At 46.9% G+C, this 27,662-nt stretch overlaps 1 protein-coding gene across 2 annotated transcripts in view; it reads left to right on the top strand.

Moving 5' to 3' along the window:
• The first annotated feature begins 1,528 nt into the window (after positions 1 to 1,528).
• NEMF (nuclear export mediator factor) overlaps positions 1,529 to 27,662 on the top strand; it is a 39,891-nt gene continuing 13,757 nt past the window's right edge. The window contains exons 1-25 of one of the 2 annotated variants that reach the window (XM_083732321.1): positions 1,529 to 1,698; positions 4,329 to 4,397; positions 5,567 to 5,669; positions 7,154 to 7,279; positions 7,854 to 8,002; positions 9,476 to 9,543; positions 10,132 to 10,215; positions 12,065 to 12,138; positions 12,676 to 12,746; positions 13,776 to 13,851; positions 14,293 to 14,355; positions 14,822 to 14,899; positions 15,017 to 15,225; positions 17,144 to 17,317; positions 17,744 to 17,807; positions 19,677 to 19,765; positions 20,055 to 20,158; positions 20,729 to 20,791; positions 21,358 to 21,470; positions 22,860 to 22,917; positions 23,154 to 23,212; positions 24,879 to 24,999; positions 26,175 to 26,421; positions 27,214 to 27,256; positions 27,356 to 27,405. In XM_083732321.1, the coding sequence (XP_083588447.1) occupies positions 1,640 to 1,698; positions 4,329 to 4,397; positions 5,567 to 5,669; positions 7,154 to 7,279; positions 7,854 to 8,002; positions 9,476 to 9,543; positions 10,132 to 10,215; positions 12,065 to 12,138; positions 12,676 to 12,746; positions 13,776 to 13,851; positions 14,293 to 14,355; positions 14,822 to 14,899; positions 15,017 to 15,225; positions 17,144 to 17,317; positions 17,744 to 17,807; positions 19,677 to 19,765; positions 20,055 to 20,158; positions 20,729 to 20,791; positions 21,358 to 21,470; positions 22,860 to 22,917; positions 23,154 to 23,212; positions 24,879 to 24,999; positions 26,175 to 26,421; positions 27,214 to 27,256; positions 27,356 to 27,405 (2,414 nt within the window). In that variant the 5' untranslated portion in view covers positions 1,529 to 1,639. The remainder of the gene's footprint in view (positions 1,699 to 4,328; positions 4,398 to 5,566; positions 5,670 to 7,153; positions 7,280 to 7,853; positions 8,003 to 9,475; positions 9,544 to 10,131; positions 10,216 to 12,064; positions 12,139 to 12,675; positions 12,747 to 13,775; positions 13,852 to 14,292; positions 14,356 to 14,821; positions 14,900 to 15,016; positions 15,226 to 17,143; positions 17,318 to 17,743; positions 17,808 to 19,676; positions 19,766 to 20,054; positions 20,159 to 20,728; positions 20,792 to 21,357; positions 21,471 to 22,859; positions 22,918 to 23,153; positions 23,213 to 24,878; positions 25,000 to 26,174; positions 26,422 to 27,213; positions 27,257 to 27,355; positions 27,406 to 27,662) is intronic. The other variant, XM_083732322.1, reaches the window with a different exon arrangement.

The raw sequence follows: 27,662 nt of genomic DNA, 5'->3' as shown, positions 1-27,662 counted from the left end.
CGGAGCGGTACCTATTTATCTACTTGCACTTTGACGTGCTCTCAAAGTGCTAGGTTGGCAGGAACAGGGACCGAGCAATGGGAGCTCACCCCGTTGCGGGGATTCAAACTGCCGACCTTCTGATCGGCAAGTGCTAGGCTCTGTGGTTTAACAGAGTCAAATAATAAAAACAGTCAAAAAGCCTACTGTTTTAAAAGCAGTACAAAAAAATAACTGGAAGGCTGAAAAACAACAGAATAGTGGGTGAAATGCACTATAGTAATTAATTAATTAATTAATTAATTAATTAAGAGCACAAAACACCCAAGGCAGAGGTGGCTTCATCCAGGTGCAAAAACCTGTCAAAACAAAAATATTCCATATCCACCTGTCCTATAGGCACCATTAACCAGCATTTTCAGAGCCCTGGGACTTTGCTCACACCATCTGATTTTTAACCTTGGGCTAAGGAAAGCATGTCACTTGATGCCATGCGATTGGCAGGTGGGCACCACTGCCCACTTGCCAAATTTGGCCTCTATCTGTGTGTGTAGCTTCAGGTAGGTAGCCGTGTTGGTCTGACACAGTCAAAATAAATTTAAAAATTGTCCAGTAGCACCTTATAGAGACCAACTAAGTTTGTTCTGGGTATAAGCTTTCGTGTGCATGTGTGTGTGTGTGAGGAAGGCATGTAGCCAACCCACTGTGGGATCCAGTATCCAGTTCCCCATCCCAGATTTAAACCCTCAAGGCCCAAATCCGCTTTTCTCAAGAGTATCCTCTCAAACAGAGCTTACAGAGGCTTAACTTGGCTCTCTCTCAGTCTGGCCTAACTGAGGTCTTTAATTCTCCCTTTTTAGATTACATCACTCTCAGCTGCTGAGTGGGAGGCCCCTTTCTGCTCCATTCAGAAGCCTTGAGAGAGATCACCTAACAATCAGTAGCCATGGAAACGCATCACCTGTACTTTCCTTAACAAAAGCTGTGCCTGGCAACTTTGTCAGGAGTATTAAATAAGCCTTGCTCCATTAACCCTGTCCTGGCCAAGCTCCCCATCTCACAGCAACATGCTCCTCTTAAATAAAACGTTTCAGAATTCTCCTCCTAGGTGCCAGTCAAACTCCAAACCCCAAGATCTGAATTCAAATCTGTGTATCAGGCTTCTGCCAACAGCTGAGCATGGTGGCACCTTGGGAGGCTGAGGATTGCTCGAGCTCCAGAGTCCTGGGCTGTTATGGGCTATTATATGCTGAGAAGGTGCCCTTGCTAAGATCAGCATCAATAAGGGCAATCCCTCGCAGGATACCTATGAACACCACCCTCCGCTTCTCGGAGGAAAGGTGGGATTTAAATGCAGTGCATAAAAAGGTGAAGAAAATGCGGGGATCTCTGAGCATACGAAAAGTGCTTTCCCATCACCATTAAACTCCTGCACTTCCAAGCGCTGCCATTTCCACGCCGTCCTGCAGAGGTCGGCAGAGAGCTCCTCTCCTTCCCTAATGCTGCGCCGGAACTGTTTTGGCCTAGTGGGCTCGCCGTAGGTCACGTGGCGCAACGCGCATGCGCGCGGGCGATTCGGCGCCTGACAGGAGGAAAAGCGTCCCGGAGCGTGGCGAGAGGAGACAGGGCAGAGTCCGCCGCGGAGAGGAGAGGCCCGGCCATGAAGTCCCGCTTCAGCACGGTCGATATCCGGGCGGTGATAGCCGAGCTTCGCCAGAGGTAGGAGGGAGCCTCGAGACAGGCGGGCCCCGCCCCCGCGACGACGGAGGCCCCGCCCACTTGGGCATTGGCCCGCCCACAGCCACGCCCCTTTACCTCGCCCCGCCCTCCCCCAACCAGGTGCCTCCCAGGAGCTTTGGACTACAGTTCCCACGAGTTGGCAGGGCCTGGTGGGAGTTGTAGTCCAAGTCACGTGGGAGCTGGCTGGGGGTCGATGGGAGTTGTAGTCCGAAACCTCTGTAAGGCGCCAGAGGAAGGAGGAAGGCTGGTCTGTACTTGATGTTTCCCCTGGTTGTTAGACCAGGCAGAGGCAAACTCGGCCCTCCAGATGTTTTGGGACTACAATTCCCATCATGCCTGACCACCGGTCCTGTTAGCTAGGGATCATGGGAGTTGTAGTCCCAAAAAAACTTCCGGAGGGCTGAGTTTGGGGATTCCTGGTCTATAAGGTGCTACTGGCCAATTTTTTATTTTATTTTTATTTCTTCCAGATGTTGTGGGACTCCACCCCCATGGCCAAATGCAAGCATAGAGGCAAACTCAGCCCTCCAGATGTTTTGGGACTACAATTCACATCATCCCTGACCACTGGTCCTGTTAGCTAGGGTTCATGGGAGTTGTAGTCCTAAAACAGCTGGAGGGCTGAGTTTGCCTATGTTTGCCTATATTTCCTAATAATACAGTGGTGCCTCGCAAGACGAAATTAATTCGTTCCGCGAGTTGCTTCGTCTTGCAATTTTTTCTTCTAGCGGAGCTCAGATTCCCTGGGTATTAACGGCTTTAAGAAAAAGGAAGCAAACCCGCAAGACGTTTTCGTCTTGCGAAGCAAGCCCATAGGGAAAATCGTCTTGCGAAGCAACTCAAAAAACGAAAAACCCTTTCGTCTTGCACGTTTTTCGTCTAGCGAGACATTCGTCTTGCGAGGTACCACTGTAATAATAATAATAATAATAATAATACAGTGGTACCTCGGGTTACATACACTTCAGGTTACACACTCTGCTAACCCAGAAATAGTGCTTCAGGTTAAGAACTTTGCTTCAGGATGAGAACAGAAATTGCGCAACGGCAGTGGGAGGCCCCATTAGCTAAAGTGGTGCTTCAGGTTAAGAACAGTTTCAGGTTAAGTACAGACCTCCGGAACGAATTAAGTACTTAACCCGAGGTACCACTGTAATTTATTATTTCTACCCCGCTCATCTGGCTGGGCTTCCTCAGCCACTCTGTGCAGCTTCCAACAAAATATTAAAATACAGTAATGCATCAAACATTGAAAGCTTCCCTAAACAGGGCTGCTGTGAGTTGGCAGACTCAGGGTTTCCAGCTGTTTTGGACTCCAGTTCCCATAATCCCTGACCCCTGGTCCTGCTAGCTAGGGATGATGGGAGTTGTAGTCCAAAAGCAGCTGGAAGCTCAAGTTTGGGAAACCCTGAGTCTTCCAACTGACAGCAGCCTATATAGCCAGTGGTCAGGAGTGCTGGGAGTCAGAGTCCAGCAACATCTTAAGGGTCCTCTCCTGATCCTGAGCTACATTCTTTCAACGGCCGATTGAAGGCTGCTCGCATGGGAGCACTACTGTATGGGCAACTCACAACTTACACACATTTAACTTGCATGCACTGGGCTTTATGCACTTAGCAAAAAAAGAAAAGGAAAGTGGATGGGATTCACCGGGGCTACAGATCCCAGTCTTCTTTCTTTCTCCCCTTGTTCCTGATGTAGATCTTCCCTGGTGGGGAGAGGGTGTGTGCTATTTTGGGGTCTGCCTCAGGTGCCAACATATCTTGGGCTGGCGCTGTGTAGGACCAGCCACATATTTTACAGTGGTACCTCTGGATGCGAACGGGATCTGTTCCGGAGCCCCGTTTGCATCCTGAAGCAAACGCAGCGTGCACGGGTCGCGATTCGCCATTTCTGCGCATGCGCATGACGTCATTTTGAGCGTCTGCACGTGCGCGAGTGGCGAAACCCGGAAGTAGCGGAGCGCCATGGAGCGTAACCTGAAAATGCTCAACCTGAAGCACATTTAACCCGAGGTATGACTGTATTTGTCTGATTTTGAGACCCACGAATACATGTCACATTGATTCTATCTCACTACAGTCATACCTCGGGTGAAATATGCTTCAGGTTGAGCATTTTCAGGTTATGCTACGCGGTGACCCAGAATTAACGGAACCCGTTGCTTCCAGGTTTTGCCACTCGTGCATGCACAGACACTCAAAATGACGTCACGCGCATGTGCGGAAGCGTCAAAACACAACCCGCGCATGTGCAGACGCGCAGTCGCGTGTTACGTTCTACTCAGGATGCTAATGGGGCTCCGGAACAGATCCCGTTCGCATCCAGAGGTACCACTGTAGTCCTGTTCCAAGATAATCAGCATAGAAAACTACTCCAGATTGGACTTAGCCCAGAAATATATTTGTGCTATAATTAATTTGTTGTTCCTTTGATTTTAGAAGCAGTTCTTTCACTGCCTCCTCCAGCCTTACCCACAATAAGATTGACAGTTGCTCTTTGTTAAAAAAAATATTGATTCAATGTCTGCAACAAGTCTTCTATAAATTTCCTTATACTGGTAAAAATATAAATATATATGTCTTTTCTCCTCTTTCTTTTTTTTTTAGCTTGTTGGGAATGAGAGTAAACAACGTTTACGATGTGGACAATAAGACATACCTTATTCGCCTTCAGAAGTAAGAGCTGAAACTTCCTTATTTTCTTTATTTCAGGAGCAGGAAGCCTCTGGCCCTCCAGATGTTGCTGGATTCCAGCTCCCATCAGTCCCTGCCAGCATGGCCAATGGTCAGGGAGCTGTAGGCCAGCAACATCTGGAGAGTCACAGGTTAGTATCCCAGCTCTCTTTGGAATATTTCTAACTTTTGAAACTGTATGTGTGTTTTACATGTATCTCAATCTCTGATGAGATAAAATAGCCAAACTAAACTAGAACACTATGTATGAAAAGGAAGTTGGAACACGGACCTGTTTCCTATGAATGTAGTCTTTTGAATATAGTACAGTGGTGCCTCGCAAGGCGAAAAGAATCCGTTCCGTGAGTCTCTTCGTCTTGCGGTTTTTTTGTCTTGCGAAGCAAGCCCATTAGCGCCTTAGCGAATTAGCACTATTAGCGCCTTAGCGGATTAGCTGATAAGCGGCGTAGCGGCTTAGCAAAAGGGGGGGGGAAGGGGGAAAAAACCACAGGAACTCGCAAGACATTATCGTCTTGCGAAGCAAGCCCATAGGAAATTCGTTTTGCGAAGCACCTCCAAAACGGAAAACCCTTTCGTCTAGCGGGTTTTCCGTCTTGCGAGGCGTTCGTCTTGCGGGGCACCACTGTACATGAAATCAAGATGCATTAAAACTAATGGGACTTTTCTTCAAAGATACAGGTGTATGTTGTCCCCTCTGCTTTCTTCTGTATTCTTCATTTAAATGTGAATGATTACAATCTCTCTCTCTCCTTCCTCCCCCGCATAGCATGCCCATATTATGTATTTTCCTGGTGCTGTTGTTAAACGTAGGGAGAAGGTTCACCTGCCCTTGCTTTTCCAATCATCTTCACACACTACTTTCTCTGCGTTTCTAAACATTAGTTCATAAAATTTATATACTGCTTGATTGTTAAAAAGATCCTTCAAGTGATTACTCGTGGGAAACCTTCTCAGTTCTGGGGATCTTTATGATTACCAACTGCATAAATTTATTACGAGTGAGTGGATGCCACTGTGCAAATTCAGTATTTAATTTTGAGAAAATTAAAAATGCAAGCTTGCACTTCCCAGAGGAGGAAGAGCATGTCTTGCGCCCACATCTACGCCAAATCTGTGCCTGGATGCTCCCTGATGCCTTCTGTTGTCATTAGGCCGGACCTCAAGGCTACGCTTCTCCTGGAATCTGGCATAAGAATTCACACAACAGAGTTTGAGTGGCCCAAGAACATGATGCCATCTGGATTTGCAATGAAGGTAAATACATCTTTCTCTGCATGCTGCAGATTTCTGGGGTGGAGAGAGAAAACATGCCAAGCCGCTAATGTTGCCATTTCATCTTTGAGGCTAGCCATACAAGCATTTAGCATTTTCACGTATGAACCTTGCAGTATGAGACTACAGGCCCAAATAACAGCAAGGCTTGTGCCTTGGTTTTCTCTTGTTGAGTGGAGAGCTCTCACCCGTCCTTCTCCTGGCAGGAGTAGGTGAATACTGTAATTCCACTCCATGCTCTAAGGCTTTGGAGTGTTTTACATAGATATGTGTGTTCATGTGGCAGAGTGAGTTCTGGAAGCAGGGAGGCTAGCAATATCTGCTGAAGACTCAGCAGCCAAACAAGTGATGGGGAGGTCTTCGGGTAGCCAAAGTCACATCTTCTCCACCCTTTGCTTCTGCCAGACCTTCCCCATAGGTTTTTCTTTTTTTAAATACAGTTATACTTCATGTTGGGACGCGGGTGGTGCTGTTGGTTAAACCACAGAGCCTAGGACTTGCTGATCAGAAGGTTGGCGGTTCGAATCCCCGCGACGGGGTGAGCTCCCGTTGCTCGGTCCCTGCTCCTGCCAACCTAGCAGTTCGAAAGCATGTCAAAGTGCAAGTAGATAAATAGGTACTGCTCCGGCAGGAAGGTAAATGGTGTTTCCGTGCTTCTCTGGTTCACCAGAAGTGGCTTAGTCCTGCTGGCCACATGACCAGGAAGCTGTACGCCGGCTCCATCGGCCAATAAAGCGAGATGAGCGCCGCAACCCCAGAGTCGGTCATGACTGGACCTAATGGTCAGGGATCCCTTTACCTTTACTTCATGTTACATCTGTTTCAGGTTGCGTGTTTTCGTCTTGTATCCCGCAGCAACCCGGAAGTGTAGGAATGGGTTACTTCTGGGTTTTGCCTCTCGTGCATGCGCAGAAGCCCTAAATCGCACCGCGCGCCTGTGCAGATGCAGCACTTTGAGTTGTGGGCTTTTCACCTTATGGACGGGCCTCTGGAACGGATCCCATCCGTAACACGACTACCACTGTAGACTCTCCCCAACACCATGTTTCTCCTGCTTTTATCAGCCATTGTGCAACTACAGTGGTACCTCAGGTTACATACGCTTCAGGTTACAGACTCCGCTAACCCATAAATAGTGCTTCAGGTTAAGAACTTTGCTTCAGGATGAGAACAGAAATTGTGCTCCGGCGGCGCGGCGGCAGAAGGAGGCCCCATTAGCTAAAGTGGTGCTTCAGGTTAAGAACAGTTTCAGGTTAAGAATGGACCTCCGGAACGAATTAAGTACTTAACCCAAGGTACCACTGTATTCCAGTTGATCCAAAAGTTTATGAGAGACTACGATATCTGCATTTTTATTTATGGGGTGTGGGAGTCCCCCAGCTACCTGGGCTTTTTGCGGGGGGAGTGCAAACGACTGTGCCTCATTGCCCCTTTGTGAGACCTGTTTGTGCTCTCCCCGCTGACAGTGTCGCAAGCATCTGAAGACCAGGAGGCTTGTGAGTGTGACGCAGCTTGGCATCGACAGGATAGTCGATTTCCAGTTTGGGAGCGATGAAGCCGCCTATCATCTGATTATAGAGTTGTACGACAGGGTAAGTGGAGGGTGAAAGAGCTGTGGGTCTTGGAGGCGAAAAGGCTGGTCTCTCTCCTCGTGCCGCTGCTTTGTTACTTGGTGGGAAGGTTCTTCATTTTTGTTTCGAATTTCCTTTACTGCCATTACTAACAACCCAAAAGGGCAGTAGCAGGGTACTGCGTCATACCATATGCAAAGCAGACAAGCAATAAATAAATAAATAGTAATTAAAGACATCCAAATTTCCCTAGGTAGCATGGATGGTGAACGTTGAGCATCTAAGTCCACAGCATAGGAACTAAAATTGCACCCTTGTCCTCTGACTATTTTATTACTTTCCACAATAAAGTGTCTCAAAGTGGCTTACAAATCTGTAAAACAGCCTGACACTTGAGGTATATGCTTTATTTTTGTGATCGTAATTTGATTTAAGCTGTTTTAAATACAGTGTTTTAATGTTATAACCTGCCCAGGGATTGTAGGGTGAAGGGAAGTAATTAATAATAATAATGTTGATGACAGCGACATAGGGAGAGGCTCCATAAAGACTTTATAGGTTGAAACCCGCATTTTGCTTGGAAACTCTTTTGCAGGGCAACATTGTTCTTACTGACCATGAATACCTAATACTGAACATCCTGAGGTTTCGCACGGATGAAGCAGATGATGTAAAGTTTGCAGTGCGGGAACACTACCCGGTCGATAACGCCAAAGCAGCAGCGCCGTTGCCCTGTTTGGAAAGGTACCTCTGTTCTTTGTGCAGCATTTACCGTATTTTTCGCTCTATAACACGTACCCGACCATAACACGCACGTAGTTTTTAGAGGAGGAAAATCCGTAGGCGTGCCACCCGTAGGCATTCCCTCCATAACACGCACAGACATTTCCCTTTACTTTCTAGGAGGAAAAAAGTGAGTGTTATGGTGCAAAAAATACGGTAGTTTGGGGGAGAAAGCAATATCCGCCCCGGCCCCGGCCCCCATCCTTCTCCAAGAACTGAGTAGAGCTGCTTTTCAGAGACCCGCTTGCTGGGCTGTAAAGTGGCTCTGGTTTGGGTTTGAGACCCAAAAGGGGAAAGGAGTGACTCTCCTGTGAAGAAAAAGTAAGTAAAAGGCAACATGATAGGAGGTTTTTAAAAATATGCATTGCACGGAAAAAGTAGATAGAGAAATGCTTTTCTCATGAAGAGAAAAAATACTTTTAATAATCAATAATTCCAAATTCATACTTCAAGCATTACAATATATAAATCTTAGTTAAAATATTATAAAAGACTTCCACCGTATTCACCACACATCTCTTGGTTATCTATTTCACCTTTACATCTGTTCTTCAGTCACTTCCTTTCCTTAAATTCTTTCCTAGTCCATCTAATCTTTGTATTTTCAGTATTCTTCACAAGGTTAGTCTAAGCACGACCAAACTTTCGTGTTTGATCCCTGTTTGAGTAAATATTCATTTAAGCATTCCCATTGTTTCCGTACCATAGTTTTAGATTTATGCCTTATTATATCCGTCAATTTTGCTAACTCCAGATACTCACATAGTTAGCCATTCCCTTTTTGTTGGGATGTTATTTCCTTTCCAGTAACTGGCCACCAACGTTCTCACTGCTGTTGTTGTGTATAGGAATATGTTAATTTTATCTTTGGGGATATGGGATTAGACAATTTCATCGAGGTGGAGAGGGCGGTCCGTGGCTACTGGCCACCATGGCTATGCTCTGTCTTCGCAGTTAGACGCAATACAGTCATACCTCGTGTTGTGTCTGCTTCATGTTGCGTCTTTTCGCGTTACGTCCCGCGGCAACCTGGAAGTACCGGAACGGGTTACTTCTGGGTTTCACTGCATGCGCAGAAGGGCCAAATCTCACCGCACACCTGCGCAGACGCAGGTTGTGGGCATTTCATGTTACGGACGGGCCTCCAGAACAGATCCCGTCCGTAACACAAGGTACCACTGTACTGCTTCTGAATGTGAGTTGCTGTTAACCAGAGGAGGGGAGAAGGCTCTTGTGCTCAGATCTTGTTTGCAGGTTTGCCACGGTCATCTGGCTGGTCACTGTGAGACGAGGAGGCTGGACTAGATGGGTCTTGGCCTGATCTGGCAGACCCTTCTTATGTTCATAATGTGCTTTCCTCTTCAATATCATTCTATAGCAATGTATTCTTTTTTTGGGGGGGGGTGACCTTCCTCCCCATCTCCCACTTAACAGGTTGACAGAAATAATAGCCAGTGCACCGAAAGGGGACCAGCTAAAGAGAGTTCTAAATCCTCACCTTCGTAAGTACCATTTATGTTAAGATTGAAATCAGCAATAATGTTCTGTTTTTCAAAGTTTGTCAGCAACTTTGAGCACTAGAGAAGAAAGCAGGATTACAAATATATCTAAGAGATCCTGTTGGAACATCAAATAACAGGTATATTTCTACCAGTAATAGCCAATTGCTTTTGAGAGCTGTAATGTTTTTGAGATGTGCAAGGTCTTTGCCGCGATACTTAAAATGACATATATTTGTTTGGTGCTGGGAAGGGACAGACTAAACAAATTGTTGATTCAGGTAGGTAGCCGTGTTGGTCTGACGCAGGCAAAATAAATAAATAAAAATTAAAAAATTGTACAGTAGCATCTTAGAGAACAACCAGAACAAACTTAGTTGGTCTCTTAAGCTGCTACTGGACAATTTTTTAATTTATTTAAACAAATTGTTGTTGAAGATGGAGGCCTCTTTATCCCCTGTGTATAAAATGTCCCATATTCTGCCTTGTTTGAAAAAAATTCCTTGGGGGGGGAGGATTCTTTTAAATCCATGTCTCTGGCTAATTGTTTGGTCTTATAAGTGGTTCTCTCCCTTCCTCCACTTTTTATAGCTTATGGAGCCACACTTATCGAGCACTGCCTGATGGAAGCGGGAATTTCCAGTAACGCCAAAGCAGAACAGATAGAAGGGAAAGGCAAGTGGCCAGACATTTCATCGCGAAATGCACCGCACACCCTTTTGCATGTCACATGACAGAGTTGCATAATGCCTGGTATTTCAAGATCTTTGTGTTACGCACTGTGGTGTATCATTTTAATTTCATCTATTAGGCCTGGTTAATTCCCTGCTTCTTGTGAGTGGTTCCCTGACGTACGAGTGGTGTTAGGTCGATCATCTCAGCAGTTATCACCAATGTGTTGCTCAAAAGGTTAAAGGTGTTTGTATAGGGTATACAGTGGTGCCCCGCAAGACGAACGCCTCGCAAGACGGAAAACCTGCTAGACAAAAGGGTTTTCCGTTTTGGAGGCGCTTCGCAAAACGAATTTCTTTATGGGCTTGCTTCGCAAGACGAAAATGTCTTGCGAGTTCCTGTGGGTTTTTTTCCCTCCCCCCCCTTTTCCTAAGCCGCTAAGCCGCTTAACAGCTGATCCGCTGATAAGCCGCTTAACAGCTGATTGCTAAAAGCCGCTAAACCACTAATAGCGCTAATCTGCTAAGCTGTCAATGGGCTTGCTTCGCAAGACGAAAAAACCGCTATACGAAGAGCCTCACGGAACGGATTAATTTCGTCTTGCGAGGCACCACTGTATATTTCAGCTCTGATCATTACGGTCTGTCATTTTTGCACCTCATTCACCTCCCAACCTAGACTTTCTTTCTTTGCATACCTGCCAGCTAATGTTGTGCGCATGAGTCCTTGAAAGCTTAAGCCATAATAAATTAGTTAGCCTATAATGCACTGGTTTTCAAACTTTTTTTTCCTGGGCCACACTTTCAGAATAACAATTTGCTCTTAGCAAGTTTTTTATTGCTAAGAAATACATGGGGAAACAAAAAGAAACAACAACTAGCAACTGATTTATAACACAGAACACAATTGCTTTATAATACGATCACGGGACACCCAGAAAGTATAAAACAATGCAGCTTACATAAGAACATGAATCATTCTTAGACTATAATTAGAAATGAGCGTCTTATGTATGTACCTTAAATATGTGTACAAACTCCATGAGAGGTGTGAGCTTTTGCCAGATAACCTCATTTATAAAGAATATTTTTATACTATACTACACCGAAATGTTTAAATGTTTCCTTGATTGTCTTTGAATCTTCCGCCACACTTGCTATCCTCTCCTGCCACGCCAATCTTTGAGAACCACTGCTCTAAGGTGTCACTGTACGCAGCTAACACAGCTGACGCTTTGGAAATGCTTAATTCTCATTCTCCTAAACCAGCCTTGGGGCAGTCTGCAGCTCTGAGTTTGATCATATCCCCAGCATCTCTAGGCAAGGCTGAAAAAATACAGTGGTACCTCATGTCGCATAACCTCCAGGTTACAGAATCTTCAGGTTACTTCCGCAGCAAACCCGGAAGTGGGTTTGCCACTCGCGCGTCTGCAGAATAACTCTGCGGCGCTGTGTGCGTGTGCAGAAGCGGTCCTTGGGTTACGAAATTTTTGGGATACGGCCGGGCCTCCAGAACGGATCCTGTTCGTAACCAGAGGTACCACTGTTATCCTGTCTGAAACCCTGGAGAGTTTGCTGACAACATTGAGCTTAGATCAGGGATGAGGTACCTGTTGCCCTCTAACTTTTCCTGGAGTGCATCAACACCAGCCACCAGTCAGCATCACCAGTGGTCAGAGATTATGGGAGTTGCAGTCTAATAGTGTTTGGAGGCTCCAGGTTCCCATCCTGGGATTAGGTGGACAGATGATCTGGTTTGGCCCAAGGCTGCCTCCAGTATGCAGAGAATACGCTGTAGCACGGCAGGAAGCCACAGAATCAAAAATCTTGGATTCCATTTTTTCTCTTTTTAGATGTCGAAAAGGTACTTGCTGCGCTACAGAAAGCAGAAGAATATATGGCGATCACAGACAACTTTAACGGCAAGGTAGCTCATGGTTGAAGTGCTCTGGTTTTTGCACACCCCACGGGTTCCAGAGGAGCAGTGTTCAAACATTGCCATTGTAGATCTTCCAGGCAGGGGTGGGTTTAGTAAACATTCTCAAGCTCCCTAGCCCAGAAGTGGAGGCAGTCTGGGACCGTGATGCAAAAGGCAGACTTATTGGACCAAGGAGGAGGGGAGCCCAGAGAACCGCATGCAGAAATAGCTGTGGTTTGACCCTTCTCATATCTAATGATGTATTCTGGAGAAGGTGTACAAATTTGGATTTTGTGGTCGTCTTGTTGTGATCCTTACTTTTTTCTCCCAATGTGTTCTGGCCTAGTGCTTACCTTCCACTTTTTGTGACCCAAGCTTGTAGTCTCTCCCATCCCCTCACCCCAAGCTGTCTTGTAGGCTCTGGTCTAACTCGCCCTTACTGATGGCTAGCTAAAAATAAAAACCGTAATAATCACAATAATTCCAAGAACAGAAAACTGAAAAGAAATGCTGCTCAGGGTTTCTCTACTTCTCTTTTTTTGGCAGGGTTATATCATTCAGAAGAGGGAGAAAAAACCAAGTCTGGAAGCCAACAAGCCTCCAGAAGAAATCCTCACGTATGTATTTTGAAGAGAGCCTCCTTTTTGGCCCCTCACTTTCCTGCTGGTCATAGAATCATAGAATTGTAGAGTTGGAAAAGGGACCATAAGGGTTGTCTAGTCCAACCCCTGCAATGCAGGAATCTCAGATAACAACTATGTTTACAAAAATTTGTTAACAGAATGTATTACATATCAACAGTTTCTAAATCATGAAATCTTAATTAATATGTACAATGCCAAAATAATAATGGCACCCGCAACTCAATATCTCAAAACCAAATAGTCCAAATATTCCTGAAATACGTCCAGAGAACAACTCTCTCTCTGTGTACTTGTGCTGGTGCGGTCCCAACGGAACTCTGACAATGAGATACGCAGATTTTAATCTCTGTGTCAGGGGGCTGCCATCGGAACAGGGGAGGGAGGCAGGGGGGCCGTTGGGATACAGAGAGCCCCCGAAACCCCTGAGGAGCAGTTCCTCTTCCAGCAGTGGGAAAAGCCACACCTCCAGTGGGGAAGAGAGGGAAGGGGCCAGCCAGGCAAGGAGAGGGCTGGAGGATGCTGCTGAGAACCCCAGCGCCTCACCTGGCCATGCTTGCCAGGAGGGACGCACGCCACTTCTGTCGCCCACCTTGTGCAGAGGGGTGAAACACGAGGAGGGGAGGAGGAGGCTTGGGGTGTCAAAGTTCTTATGTTGGGGAAGAAGCTGGAAGGGGCCACTCCCGGATTCTGCAAGTGACTGAGACGGACATGAACTTGGTAGGTCTGCACTGTAAATAGTTTGCACGATAAAACCTGTAAAAGACAGGTCGGAGTCCTGCCTGCTTACTCACGAGCAACCACCACCACCACCTGACACTCTGTTTCGTGAATCTTCCTATGACCGGCCCAAAAAGGAGCTATACAATGGCAATTCCATGCTCCACTAAATAAGTCAGCTCCAACCTTAGAATGGCCCTCTGCTCTTTTTTGATGCAGCCTAGAATAGCATTAGCTGCTTTTGGTTTACTGCTGCTGCTACATTATTCAATGTGTGTCTTGCAGATATGAGGAATTTCACCCTTTCTTGTTTTCACAACACACAAGATGTCCGTACGTGGAGTTTGACTCTTTCAACAAGGTACAGCCCTGTGTTTGGTATTTATTGTATTTTATAACTGGGGTGTAATTTTTTATTGTGTCAGGTGGTACTGGGAAGCTCCAGTGGCCACTGAGTTAGAATCCTGCCAACTGTTTGTGGTTGCAGCAAGATGGATCTGAATGCAGCATAGCGGTTTAAGAGCCAAGTTTAGGATTTTGAGTTACAGATTTTTGAAGCGGCGGGTGGTGGCATCTCTACTTTTGAGTGTCACCAGAATGTGGAAGCTGTGACACAGAAAGTTGCTTTGCTCAAGTGAATTCTGAACTCAAACTTCAGAGTTTGAGATTGAAGGAAATCTAACTCAAGGGCCTTTTGGGATGTAATTGGTTTTGTTCTGAACTTTTATTTTTTATGAGAAATGAAAAACAACTTCCTGATACATATATATATATATTAAAAAGTTTTCATCTCTTTTGGAAGGCAGTGGATGAATTTTACTCTAAGCTGGAAGGACAGAAGATAGACCTGAAGGCATTGCAGCAGGTACCGACCTCGTGAAAGAATTAGCATTTGACACAAGACCTTGTGGCTTCCCTAAGGAGCCAGTTGCCAGCTGTGGATTGTCGTTCAGATGGGGAGAATTTTACTTTAGTCCCTGCTGAGAACCCTAATAACTTCAGCATTAGAGAGGAAAGTTTGCTGCTGTCAAACACACACGGTACACTCTGTGAGATAGCTTCCCTGCTTTTGCTAATACAGAGTAAGGCACAGCCTGCATCTTCTCCTGCATCTTGTCAGCTTGGGGTGATTCAGGAGATGTACTGCCTGCCAGCTGCCTCCAGACCTGCCAGGTCTACTCCTTTCCCCCGTAGACCAGAGTGGCTCCTTCTAGCTACCTACTTGTATCCTTCCCTTCCCTCCTGCTTTGCCTTCAGCTCACGCTGCCTGAGTTGGCATGAGCATCAAATCACCACCTGTCCTTCTTTCTTCCTTCATTTTGTCCTTAAAGGAGAAACAAGCACTAAAGAAGCTGGAAAATGTTCGGAAGGACCACGAGCACCGGCTTGAAGCTCTCCATCAAGCTCAGGTAAAGGGTTGTTATCGTACCACCATGATAACTCCATAAATTGTTGGCTTCAGTCCATTTGTCATAATCCAGAGAATCTCAGCTGCTGCTTTTTTGGTCTCCTTCACTTTCCCAAAGGAAATTGACAAGGTGAAAGGGGAGCTTGTGGAAATGAACCTGGAGATAGTTGACCGAGCCATCCAGGTGGTCCGTAGCGCCTTAGCCAATCAGATTGACTGGACAGAGATTGGCGCTATTGTCAAAGAAGCCCAGGCCCAGGGGGACCCCGTGGCGAGTGCCATCAAAGAGTTGAAGCTGCAGACCAACCACATCACGATGCTCCTGAAGTAAGCGCCGGGCAGGTGGGAGAAACGCGCTGGAAAGGGGTGGTTGGTGTGTGTGTGTGTGTGTGTATTGAAACTCCTTTGTTAGGAGGTTCAGGGTTAGGCAGAATTGGGGGAGTGGGACTGTGAATAGCTGAAAATGGGACCTCACTGCCTGCAGACAAACTAACCCTCCGAGGACCAAGTGCTGGAGCAATGGGAGTGGGGTCCTTGTTCCTGCAAAGACAGCATTGGGTTCTTATCTGCAATTTAATTGGATGAATAAGCCCCAGCCTAGGTTGGCTTGAGGCCTGTAATCTGGAGCATATTGGGAGTGCTACTTGGGTACCACCGAAATCAGCAGTGCTGAGGCTTTTCCCACAAGGAGCTGTTTTTGTAAACTGGTATGTTGTTGTGAAGGGACGCGGGTGGCGCTGTGGGTAAAAGCCTCAGCGCCTAGGGCTTGCCGATCGAAAGGTCGGCGGTTCGAATCCCCACAGCGGGGTGCGCTCCCGTTGCTCGGTCCCAGCGCCTGCCAACCTAGCAGTTCGAAAGCACCCTCGGGTGCAAGTAGATAAATAGGGACCGCTTTCTAGCGGGAAGGTAAACGGCGTTTCCGTGTGCAGCTCTGGCTCGCCAGAGCAGCGATGTCACGCTGGCCACGTGACCCGGAAGTGTCTTCGGACAGCGCTGGCCCCTGGCCTCTTGAGTGAGATGGGCGCACAACCCCAGAGTCTGGCAAGACTGGCCCGTACGGGCAGGGGTACCTTTACCTTTACCTTTATGTTGTTGTGTTATATTTATATCCTACCCACCTGGCTGGGCGGCTTACAGCATATATAGAAACACAGCAAAACATCAAATATTAAAAAACAGAATATCCTATACAGGCAACAAAGAAGCCAATAAATCAATAGAAATCAATAATAACAATAGTAACAATAATGAACCCTTTATGTTTATACCCAAATTAAAATAACCGCCAAACCCAACTGAACATTTAACCAACCTCAACCTGACAAAAACAAAACAGAGGAGCGGAAATTAGAACTGTTTAAAACATGGAAAAACATTTTAGCCAGTTTTCCCAACCCAAGAGTTGTCCCAGCAATGTCCCTTTGGCCTCCCAGGAGCCTATACATGCTTATACATGAGCCCAATAGGGACGTGGGTGGCGCTGTGGTCTAAACCACTGAGCCTCTTGGACTTGCTGATCAGAAGGTTGGCGGTTCGAATCCCCGTGGTGGAGTGAGCTCCTGTTGCTCTATCCCAGCTCCTGCCAACCTAGCAGTTCGAAAGCACACCAGTGCAGTGGTGGGAAGGTAAATGGCGTTTCCGTGCACTCTGGTTTCCGTCACGGTTTTCCGTTGCGCCAGAAGTGGTTTAGTCCTGCTGGCCACATGACCCGGAAAGCTGTCTGTGAACAAACGCTGGCTCCTTCGGCCTGAAAGCGAGATGAGTTCCACAACCCCATAGTCACCTTTGACTGGACCATCCAGGGATCCTTTACCTTTTACCTTTACCTTTTTATACATGTGCCCAAGAGCATATGGAGGGTGTCAGATTGGCTACCCCTGCACTACGTAATTAAACCTCAGTTCTTGCCCACCTCTGCCAGTGTTGGATGACTTCCTTTCCTCTCCTTATGACTGACAGAACCAGAATAAACCACACAAAACAGACAACGGAAAACACACATGACGTGTGTAATAACTCTGCTGAATTCAGCTTTCTAGGCACAGAAAACAATGCAGAATTTTACTGTATTATTAGGCCACAGATCATGTACACAATCAACAGAATGAATGTGAAATCCTGGTCAGAACTTTTCAGCTGGTCTTCCTGCAGCTAGCAGTGTACATACTTTAAAAAAATTAAATAAAAAAGGGTAGACATTTTTGGCACCGGACTTTTGCAATTCCTGTCTTTTCTGCTTGGCTAGAAACCCTTACATGCTCTCAGAAGAGGAGGAGGAAGCTGAAGGGGAGGTGGCGGAAGAGCCGCAGAGCGGGAGGAAGCAGAAGAAGAAAGCCAAACCACTTCCGAAGCCCCAGAAGAACAAGCCCCTGCTGGTGGACTTGGATCTCAGCTTGTCTGCTTATGCCAATGCCAAGAAGTAAGGGGTTCGAGTGTTTGGCTGGGGTTGCCCCTGAAAGCGGCCCTGGGATATAGGACCAGTTTAGTGCCCATGAATCAAGGGGTTCCTCTCACCTCCTTAATTGCATTTCTTTTGATCCTGCCCAAGGCATCAAGATAAGATCTTTCTGAGATCCATTACTTCAAATCTCTCTGCAGAGCACTAGGCCAGCTTTCCATTCCCACCCCCACCACGGACTTATTCCAGGGAGTCATTAAGTGTGGACGAAGTGCTATGCTTAGCACTCCTTCCGAACAAATTGACAATTCGCATCTTCCAAATCATGTGGTTCTGCACAATTTATGTGGGTGTACAAGGCATCTTGCATGGAAAGGCAAACAGGCCGTAATCCTAACGGAAGAGGGGAATGGGATGGAGACATTGACATGGCTGCCTCTCTCCCAGGTATTACGATCACAAGAGGCACGCAGCCAGAAAAACCCAGAAAACGGTGGAAGCTGCAGAGAAGGTGCGTTGGTGATTTCTTTGCCTTTCTTCCTTCGAGACACTTTATGGCAGCAGCCATAAGCAACTCTTTCCAGTCTGCTTGGAGCTTTTCACAATTTCCGCGGTTCATATACCTCGACCGAAAATAAGCTCCAGTAGAGTGGTACCTTGGTTTTAGAACAGTTTAGTTTCTGAACAACATGGATTAAGAACGCTGCAAACCCGGAAGGAGGTGTTTTGGTTTGTGAACTTTGCCTTGGAAGCAGAACATGTTTCGCTTCCTGTTGAGTGTGTTCCATTTGTAAATTGAGTCCCCCGCTGCTATGGGAAAGCACGCCTTGGTTTAAGAATGCTTTGGTTTAAGAACAGACTTCCGGAACGGATTAAGTTTGTAAACCAAGGTACCACTGTACTAGAAACCAGGGTGGGGAACCTCCGGCCCATGGGCCCAGCCAAGCCTGCCAGGCCTGTGAATTTGACCTCCGAATCTTAGGCAAACCAAGCTCACTTGTCAGTCACCTGAAGTCATATTATGTCCTGCACAGAGATCTGTTATCTCTGATCTAAGTGCTAAGTACTAAGATTGAAGACAAGGGATCTCTTCTCTTTCATCTTAGGGCTAAGTGCTAAGATCAGAGATAAGCCTCTGTTTGCTCTTTCGTAGTAAAAGCTGGCAGTGCACATTTTTGCACTCTCGTCCCAGGGTGCTAAGATTGGAGGTTAGTCTGCGCCTCTTCCAAGCTTGAAATTTGAACCGCCTGATGCTGTAGGGTTGACAGATGGGTGGTGCCGCCCCCCCCCTATTGAAAATAGCCAATGAAGAGGTATGGATCTGGCCCTTGAGCTGAAAAAGGTCTCTTCTTGCATGAAAAGGGTCTCTTCCTCCACCCCTGATATAAAGGGTTAGTGGCAAGTGAGCCGAATTCAAGAGAATAGCCTTGTGGAGTCTGGGGGCAAACCCTCCAAGTCTACTGTTGGTGAATCCAGAGTGTCTGCTTCTGATCCGGCAGCAGTTAAGAGCAAGATGGTCAAAGGCAAACATGCCGTAAGCCGACCGCAGGTATAGGCAGCACATAGGCAGATCCAGGAACAGAATACTAGGACACTGGTCATTTTGAGCACCTGCCATTTGCATTGCCTGCACTTTGTTGTTGTTGTTGTTGTTGTTTAGTCGTTTAGTCGCGTCCGCCTCTTTGTGACCCCCTGGACCAGAGCACGCCAGGCACTCCTGTCTTCCACTGCCTCCTGCAGTTTGGTCAAGCTCATGCTGGTAGCTTCGAGAACACTGTCCAGCCATCTCGTCCTCTGTCGTCCCCTTCTCCTTGTGCCCTCCATCTTTCCCAGCATCAGGGTCTTTTCCAGGGAGTCTTCTCTTCTCATGAGGTGGCCAAAGTATTGGAGCCTCAGCTTCAGGATCTGTCCTTCCAGTGAGCACTCAGGGCTGATTTCCTTCAGAATGGAGAGGTTGGATCTTCTTGCAGTCCATGGGACTCTCCAGAGTCTCCTCCAGCACCAGAATTCAAAAGCATCCATTCTTTGGCGATCAGCCTTCTTTATGGTCCAGCTCTCACTTCCATACATCACTACTGGGAAAACCATAGCTTGAACTATACAGACCTTTGTTGGCAAGGTGATGTCTCTGCTTTGCTTTGCTACACAGGTTGTAACTTAGGAGATCTCTTTAAATTCCAAATTCTAGTTGTTGAAAATCACAGGAGGGGTTAACTACTCTTGTTCCCAAATCCTGCTTACTGTTTTCCCACAGGCAACTGTTCAGTCACCGTGAGAACCAGATGCTGGACTAGGTGGGACATTGGCCTGATCTAGCAGGACTTTTCTCACATCCTTAACTCTTTCCTTGCTTTCTTTGTTTATTTGTTTGCCTGAACAGGCCTTCAAATCAGCGGAAAAGAAGACCAAGCAAACACTGAAAGAAGTTCAAACGGTTTCCACTATTCAGAAGGCGAGGAAGGTGTTCTGGTGAGTGTCTGTGCATGGATATAAGCAAGTGAATTATCTGAACATCTTTTGCATGTTCCTGTCTGTGTGATGTGAGTTAAGTACTTAATGCTTAAGATCCAGATGTTTTAAGCTTTGGGTTAGGAGGAACTTGCCATTCCTCTTTCGGTTGAGTGGGGTTGGCAAGGGACGGGCTTAAATGTTCCTAAGACGTGGGGCTGACCCTTACAACATCATGAGCTGTCTTTTTTTTTTTTTTTTGTTATTCCAATGCCTTGCTCTGTCTTGATGGCTTGATGTAATCTGGCAGGTTTGAGAAATTCCTGTGGTTCATTAGCTCTGAAAATTACCTTGTTATAGCTGGAAGAGACCAGCAGCAAAATGAAATGATCGTCAAGAGATACCTGCGGCCAGGTGAGTCTGCCTCGCTCCTCACTTGGAGTGCAGTCCAGATTTGGGACAGGCTAAATAAAGTTCAGGGACACGGGTGGCGCTGTGGGTTAAACCACAGAGCCTAGGACTTGCTGGTTCAAATCCCCGCGATGGGGTGAGCTCCCATTGCTCAGTCCCTGCTCCTGCCAACCTAGCAGTTCGAAAACATGTCAAGTGCAAGTAGATAAATAGGTACCACTCCAGTGGAAAGGTAAAGGCGTTTCCATGCGCTGCTCTGGTTCGCCAGAAGCAGCTCAGTCCTGCTGGCCACATGACCCGGAAGCTGTACGCCGGCTCCCTCGGCCAGTAAATCGAGATGAGCGCCGCAACCCCAGAGTCCAGAGTCATCCACGACTGGACCTAATGGTCAGGGGTCCCTTTACCTTTACTAAATAAAGTTCAGCCGCGCTCTGTGTGAAGGAGTACTGTGCAAATTGCTCCTACAACATGTAGTGATGGCCACCAACTTGGTGAGCTTTAAAAAGAGGTTTAGACTAAAGCTGCACGGATATTCACCACTGGCCTCTCTCTGTCTCCCTTCTTCTGTGTAAGGCGACATCTACGTGCACGCTGACCTCCACGGAGCAACCAGTTGTGTCATAAAGAATCCAACAGGTAAATGCTTTCAGGAAAGTGAATTTTGAGAGGGCAAAAGAACAGTCTGTCATTATTACAGGGATTGGTTTTAGGGCTTTTTTTCTACCTTAAATTTTATTGCTTTTTGAAAATTTTGTGAACTGCTCAGAGGACTTTGGTGTTGATGAGGCAGTATACAAATTGTCAAAAATAAAAAGTTATTTTCCTGCTTTTTGTTCAGCAAGGAGAGGTATGTTAGCTGAAGTCTCGTGATTTTGCCTCTGCTGTGCTACAGAGCAAATCTCTTAAATAATGTGCCCAAACTGCATTGAGAGGACTACAAAGTTTATTTTTAGCAATGCTAAACTTGGAGAGTGCTGTTTTCTTTGGTCCGGGGCTGATAAAGGAGAGAGCTTTGTTTATACAGCTGTGTTCTTGTTATGCATTTGCTCAAGAGCTCAAGTTAATGCTTTTTAGCTAATGCACCCTTGGAGAAGGAAAAAATGGATTTTGGGGCCCGTTTCAGACTGATTATAGATTTGGGAAACCCATTCCTTCAGGGGTTCCCTGATACTAACTTGCTTCTGGCGCTGCTTCTGTTCCAGGGGAGCCTATCCCTCCACGGACGCTCACCGAGGCCGGCACGATGGCCCTGTGCTACAGCGCTGCCTGGGACGCCCGGGTCATCACTAGCGCCTGGTGGGTGTATCATCATCAGGTAATGAGGCCTGGAGTGGCTGCTGCTGCTGCAGTTGTTGTTATTATTATTATTATTATTATTATGCATTGAGCTTATATACCGCCCTAGGGACACGGGTGGCACTGTGGTCTAAACCACTGAGCCTCTTGGGCTTGCTGATCAGAAAGTCGGCAGTTCGAATCCCCATAACGGGGTGAGCTCCTGCTGCTCAGTCCCTGCTCCTGCCAACCTAGCAGTTTGAAAGCACACCAGTGCGAGTAGATAAATAGGTACCACTGAGGAGGGAGGCTAAATGGCGTTTCCGTGTGCTCTGGTTTCCGTCATGGTGTCCCGTTGCACCAGAAGGGTTTAGTCATGCTGGCTATATGACCCAGAAAGCTGTTTATGGACTAACACCAGCTCCCTCAGCCTGAAAGGGGAGATGAGAGCCGCAACCCCATAGTCACCTTTAACTGGACTTAACTGTCCAGAGGTCCTTGACTTTTACCTACCTATACCGCCCTATACCTGGAGGTCTCAGGGTGGTTCACAGAAAAACTGAGAGGGGTGTGGCTTGGCTTAACTTCACATTTTAAAAGGAATATTTTTCCAAACTTGAAATTAATAACACATCAAGGGAGAAAGGGCGTAGAAATGGATTCAATTTATAAGAAAGGAGACTCCCATTCAACGTTAGGAAGAATTTTCAGACCATAAGAACTGTTCAAGAGTGGAATAGACTCCATTGGAAGGTGGAAGACTCTCCTTCTTTGGAGGTTTTTAAGGAGAGGTTGCAGGGGGTTGGACTGGATGACCTTTGGGGGTCCCTTGCATTTTATAATTCTGTGATATTGGTGATGAGTCACCGGGGCTGTGCTGGGAGGCACCAAGATTGTGGAAGGCTGTTTTGAAACATCTCTATGGTAGGCCCTGCTTCTCAATGGCCTTTTTCTGGTACTTATAATGTTTATTTATTTATTTTATAAAAAATTATGCACTGGTTGATTGTAAAAACCCTCAAAGCAGTTAACAAAGAGAGTAAAACAATAAAATTATCAGTAGGAAACAACTCTTTTTTTTAAGACATCCAAAAGGTAAAACCAGCAATAAACTAAAAACAGATTAAAACATAATATTAATAATAATATTTTATTTATATCCTGCCCTCCCCGGCCGAAGCCGGGCTCAAAGCGGCTAACAACAGTAAAAATAACACAGTTTACATAAAATCACAATCAGTTAATTGAAATGCATTCTAAAATCATTTCATTCTAAAATCAATTCAGAGTCAAAATACATACAGCAAAGGTCTACATTTTTGGATAGGCTAAAATGTTTTTAGCAGGCGGCGAAAAGGGTACAGTCAAAGAGCATGCCTGATGTCAAAAATCAGTGTGTGATTAACATCTCTGGATAAATTCCACGCAGGTGTCTAAAACGGCCCCCACTGGAGAATACCTGACAACTGGAAGCTTCATGGTCAGAGGTAAGACCCACCAGGTGAGACACAGAGAGGGTTCCTGGAATCCATACCTGGCTGGGCAGCCCCAGGTCCAGCTGCGGGTGGAAGGGGAAGAGTTTTGTCTGTTCCCTTTGGGCATCTTCACATCAAGATCCCCAAACGGCTGAACTTTGCAGAATTCCTCCCCTCTTGCAGGACGGAACAGTGGAACGTTCACAAAACCCTGAGCAAGTTTGCTTCTTTCGTTTCCTCCTATACAGGGAAAAAGAATTTTCTCCCTCCTTCCTATCTGATGATGGGCTTCAGCTTCTTATTTAAGGTACAGTGCCTTCAGTTTCTGGTCTCCAATTATTTGGAGGTCCTTCTTAAAAAAACCTAATCCTGGGTTGATTCTTCTGTATCAACTGCAGTGATGGGAAAGGAACCCTGTGCACATTCAGCCCTTCCCCAATCCTGATTGGCCTAGATTTTTTAGGGGGGGGGTTGTATCTATTTATATTTATTAATTAAATTTCTATACTCTCCTTCCCCTGAGGATCACAAGGTGGGTTACATTATAAAAACAATACCCCGGTCCCACACACAGTTTAAAAGAGCATCGATTTTGGCTATTCGCCATTTGGCTAATTAAACATTTGCTGTGTTCTCCTCCCACTCTCGGAGGCAGTAAGTGCCTTTAAATGCCAGATGCTGGGAATTTCAGGTGGCAAGGAGAGCTGCTGTTTTCCTCTTGCCCTGTTTGTAGCCCTCCCTTCGGGGCACCCAATGTCAGGCTTCAGGGAACCGGCTTCCCCCCTCCCCCCGTGGCTGTAGATAAGCAGAACAAAGGAAAGGGAGTCTTCTTACCAGTTGGAAACTTTAATAATCGCAGCGGGAGAACAAAGAACCCATCTCCTAGAAATGGCGGTGCTCCCAATTAAGGATTCCACCCCCTATGTCCTTATTAATCCATGTCACTTCCACGTCTTGTATTTTTAAAACAATCTTTATTGCATTTTTAAAAAATTACAGAGAAAGCATGAATTAAACATTACATCCAATTGTTCAAAAATAAAAAGGAAAAATATGAAAAGGGGGGAAAAACGATAAATAATAAAAAATGAAAAAGAATTAATCAAGTACACAAAATTGTTCAAAGGATACCAACAGTAATTTGAATAATCTATATTACATTGTAAAGTGACTGTAACGAAAGAAAGAAAAGAAGGATTACACTTCTACGTCTTGTAATCTTAGCCTGTCCCCTCTGTGCTTTCTGTTCTGCCACTTTCTCAGCTCTCCTTGACCTTGGGGAAAGCGGATGGATGCTTTCCGGAGACAGTGAATCTGTTAACCCTCTCTCTCCCAGTGTTTCTTCTCCTAGATGTTTCCCCTCCAGTATTTCCCAGCTTCTGCCTTCTGAACTATGTCCCTCTGCAAACCACTGTTCCAAATCTATATTGTCCTCCTGCTCCTGGGAAGATTCAAGAGCAGGGGGAGGGGGAGGCTCCCACCATTCTTCCTCACTGCAGCCTTCCTCAGCACGGTCCCTAACACCTGGTTGGCCACGGTGAGAGCAGGTCGCTGGATTAGTTGGGCTGTTTGGGGAGCCAGTGTGGTGTAGTGGTTAAGAGCGGTAGTCTCGTAATCTGGGGAACTGGGTTCGCTTCCCCGCTCCTCCACATGCAGCTGCTGGGTGATCTTGGGCTAGTCACACTTCTCTGAAGTCTCTCAGCCCCACTCACCTCACAAGAGTGTTTGTTGTGGGGGAGGAAGGGAAAGGAGAATGTTAGCCGCTTTGAGACTCCTGAAGGGGAGTGAAAGGTGGGATATCAAATCCAAACTCTTCTTCTTCTTCTTCTTCTTCTTCTTCTTCTTCTTCTTCTTCTTCTTCTTCTTCTTTTTGTGTGAGTGGCTTCTGCCCGTGCAGCCCGCCTGCTTCAGCTTTGATGGGTGCCTGGGAGGGCTCCCTGCGTCCCGTGGTCACATGGCCTTCTCTCCCCCAGGTGGACGAATCCTGTGTGTGGCGACACAAAGGGGAGCGGAAGGTCAAAGTGCAAGACGAGGACATGGAGACGGTGACCAGCAGCACCAGTGAACTGGCGGCGGAAGAGATGGAGCCCTTAGGTAGGAGGGCAAAGGGGTGGGTTTAGGGGGGTGATCGGGGGCTCCACATACTGCCAGGGAGAGCTTGGGGTGGCCCTGGGATATGGGACAAAGTCCATTGACACAGTGAACTTCATAGAAAATATTCATTTTGAGGTTTATTATTATTATTATTAGAATTTATAGACCGTTCTATACCCGGGGGTCTCAGGATGGTTCACAGAATAAAATCAGGATGATGTTGTTTAGTCATTTAGTCATGTCCAACTCTTTGTGACCCCCTGGACCAGAGCACGCCAGGCCCTCCCGTCTTCCACTGCCTCCCGCAGTTTGGTCAAACTCATGCTGGTAGCTTCGAGAACACTGTCCAACCATCTCGTCCTCTGTCTTCCCCTTCTCCTTGCGCCCTCCATCTTTCCCAGCATCAGGGTCTTTTCCAGGGAGTCTTCTCTTCTCATGAGGTGGCCAAAGTCTTGGAGCCTCAGCTTCAGGATCTGTCCTTCCAGTGAGCACTCAGGGCTGATTTCCTTCAGAATGGAGAGGTTTGATCTTCTTGCAGTCCATGGGAGTCTCCTCCAGCACCATAATTCAAAAGCCTCAATTCTTCGGCAGTCAGCCTTCTTTATGGTCCAGCTCTCGCTTCACTTCCATACATCACAAAAAATCAGAATATAAAACCACAAAATGCCTAATAAAAATAAAAACAACAACCCAATACCCCCCCTCAAAAAAAAACATATTTTAAAAGGGCACAGGATGTAAATTGGATCAACCAAAGGCCTGATTAAAAGGTTTAGAGAGGAGAGGGCAGCCTTCACCAACCTAGTGCCCTCAAGATGTTTTGGAGGAAAACTCCCGTCACCCTAGCCAACACGGAAGCAATCCAAAATATCTGCAGAGCACCAGGTTGGTGAATCCTTAGAGAGGGAGAGAGGGCCCCATGCAAGCTTTCTGGTGGTGAGAGTTTTGGGTCCAGGGAACACTGTAGGAAAAAGGGGCAGAATCTTTTCAGACAGCAGGAGATTTCTCAGTCCTGTCCTATCCAGGTTGGAATACAGTTCCCATCGGTCCCATTTGGCACGGCCAAAGGTCAGGGATGGTGGGAATTGTGGTCCAAAGTATCTGGAGGACATCTGCTTGCAGATGGCTGTTAGACTCTAAGCCCTGGAGAATGCAGCTGCACTTTCTTTTCCAAGACGCACCGGAAGGAGACGAAAGCAGCAGCAGCGATGGCGAAAAGGATAAGGGAGACCCGGATGAGGGAGACCCGGCCGAGACCCCCCACCAGGAGGGGGATGGGGCAGGGCATGGCCTGGCTCCAGAAGGATCGTCCGACGAGGAGTATGCAGACTCAGAGGAGGAGGAGGGCAAAGGAACTCAGGCCTCGGAAGAGATACGTTTTCCCGACACGACCATTGACCTCTCGCACCTGCAGTCCCAAAGGTAACCGAGACAGGCTGAGCCACACCTTGGCTTGGTGTGTGTCGCTTTCAGGAGGACGAAGCAACGTTTGGATTGTGAGCTTGGCTGGGTGTGGGCAGCGATTGGCGTAGTGAAATCTGGGAAGTGGTTTCTTGGAGCCAGATTAAGGAGGGTGTTGTCAAGCTGGAAGGTGTGCGGAGGAGGGCGGCCAGGAGAATGAAGGGCCCGGAAATCAGGCCTTACGATGAAGGGTTGAGTTGGCCCGATGTTTAGCCTGGATAAGAGATCTGATAGCCATCTTCAAATATCTGAAGGAGATGGAGCAAGATTGTTCTTCTATTCCAGAGGGTAGGACTTTGAGCCAGTGGATTCAAATTATTATTATTATTATTATTATTAATTATTTGTACCCTGCCCATCCAACAAGGATTAAAAATACATTAAAATGTCACACATTAAAAACTTCCCTTCAGATGTCTTCTAAATGTCAGGTAGTTGTTCATCTCTTTGACATCTGGTGAGAGGGCGTTCCACAGGGCAGGTGCCACCACCGAGAAGGCCCTCTGCCTGCTTCCCTGTAGCTTTGCTTCTCGCAGTGAGGGAACCGCCAGAAGGCCCTCGGCACTGGACCTCAGTGTCCGGGTAGAACGATGGGGGTGGAGATGCTCCTTCAGGTATACTGAAGATGACAAGAAAGGCGACCCTGAGTAAACATCAGGAGGAACTTTCTCTCCCATAATCAACATCCACTTCCCAACATCTCACACCAGATTGGCAACTCCTGCTAACAAAGACTTATTCGTTTCCTTCCAGATCCCAGCTGAAACCTGCTCCAAAGGAGGACGTCTCAAACTTGGTAAGCTCCTGCCTGATACCAGCCGCTGATCATACCGCTTGCCTGCTGCCCCAGAGGAAACAGACGGAGTCTTAATTCCCTTTTCTCTCTCCCTTGCAGAGCGACAGCAAGTCTCAGGGCCGGAGGCACCTCTCAGCCAAGGAAAGGAGGTGAGGATCTTTGGGCGTCGGTGAGCCTCGGGCAGCAGTTTCAGGGCTGCTTGAGAGATTTGATTCATTGTGATCCAGCAGATGTCTTCAGCCTTGTTGCTGGCTTGCTGGTCTGACTTTCTCCCCCCCCCGAGGAGATTTCTGCAGGGCCACGTGCAGCGCAGACTGAGCTGAGGTTTGCTGGCTGCTGGTGCCAGCGTGGAAGGAGTCCCCTTTTCCCTCCCTCTCCTAGCAGTAGCCTCCAAACAGAGGCCGTC

This window comes from Podarcis gaigeae (assembly GCF_964106915.1).
Source record: "Podarcis gaigeae genome assembly, chromosome: 1".
NCBI lineage: Eukaryota > Metazoa > Chordata > Lepidosauria > Squamata > Lacertidae > Podarcis > Podarcis gaigeae.
This window is presented reverse-complemented; position numbering and strand designations above follow the sequence as displayed.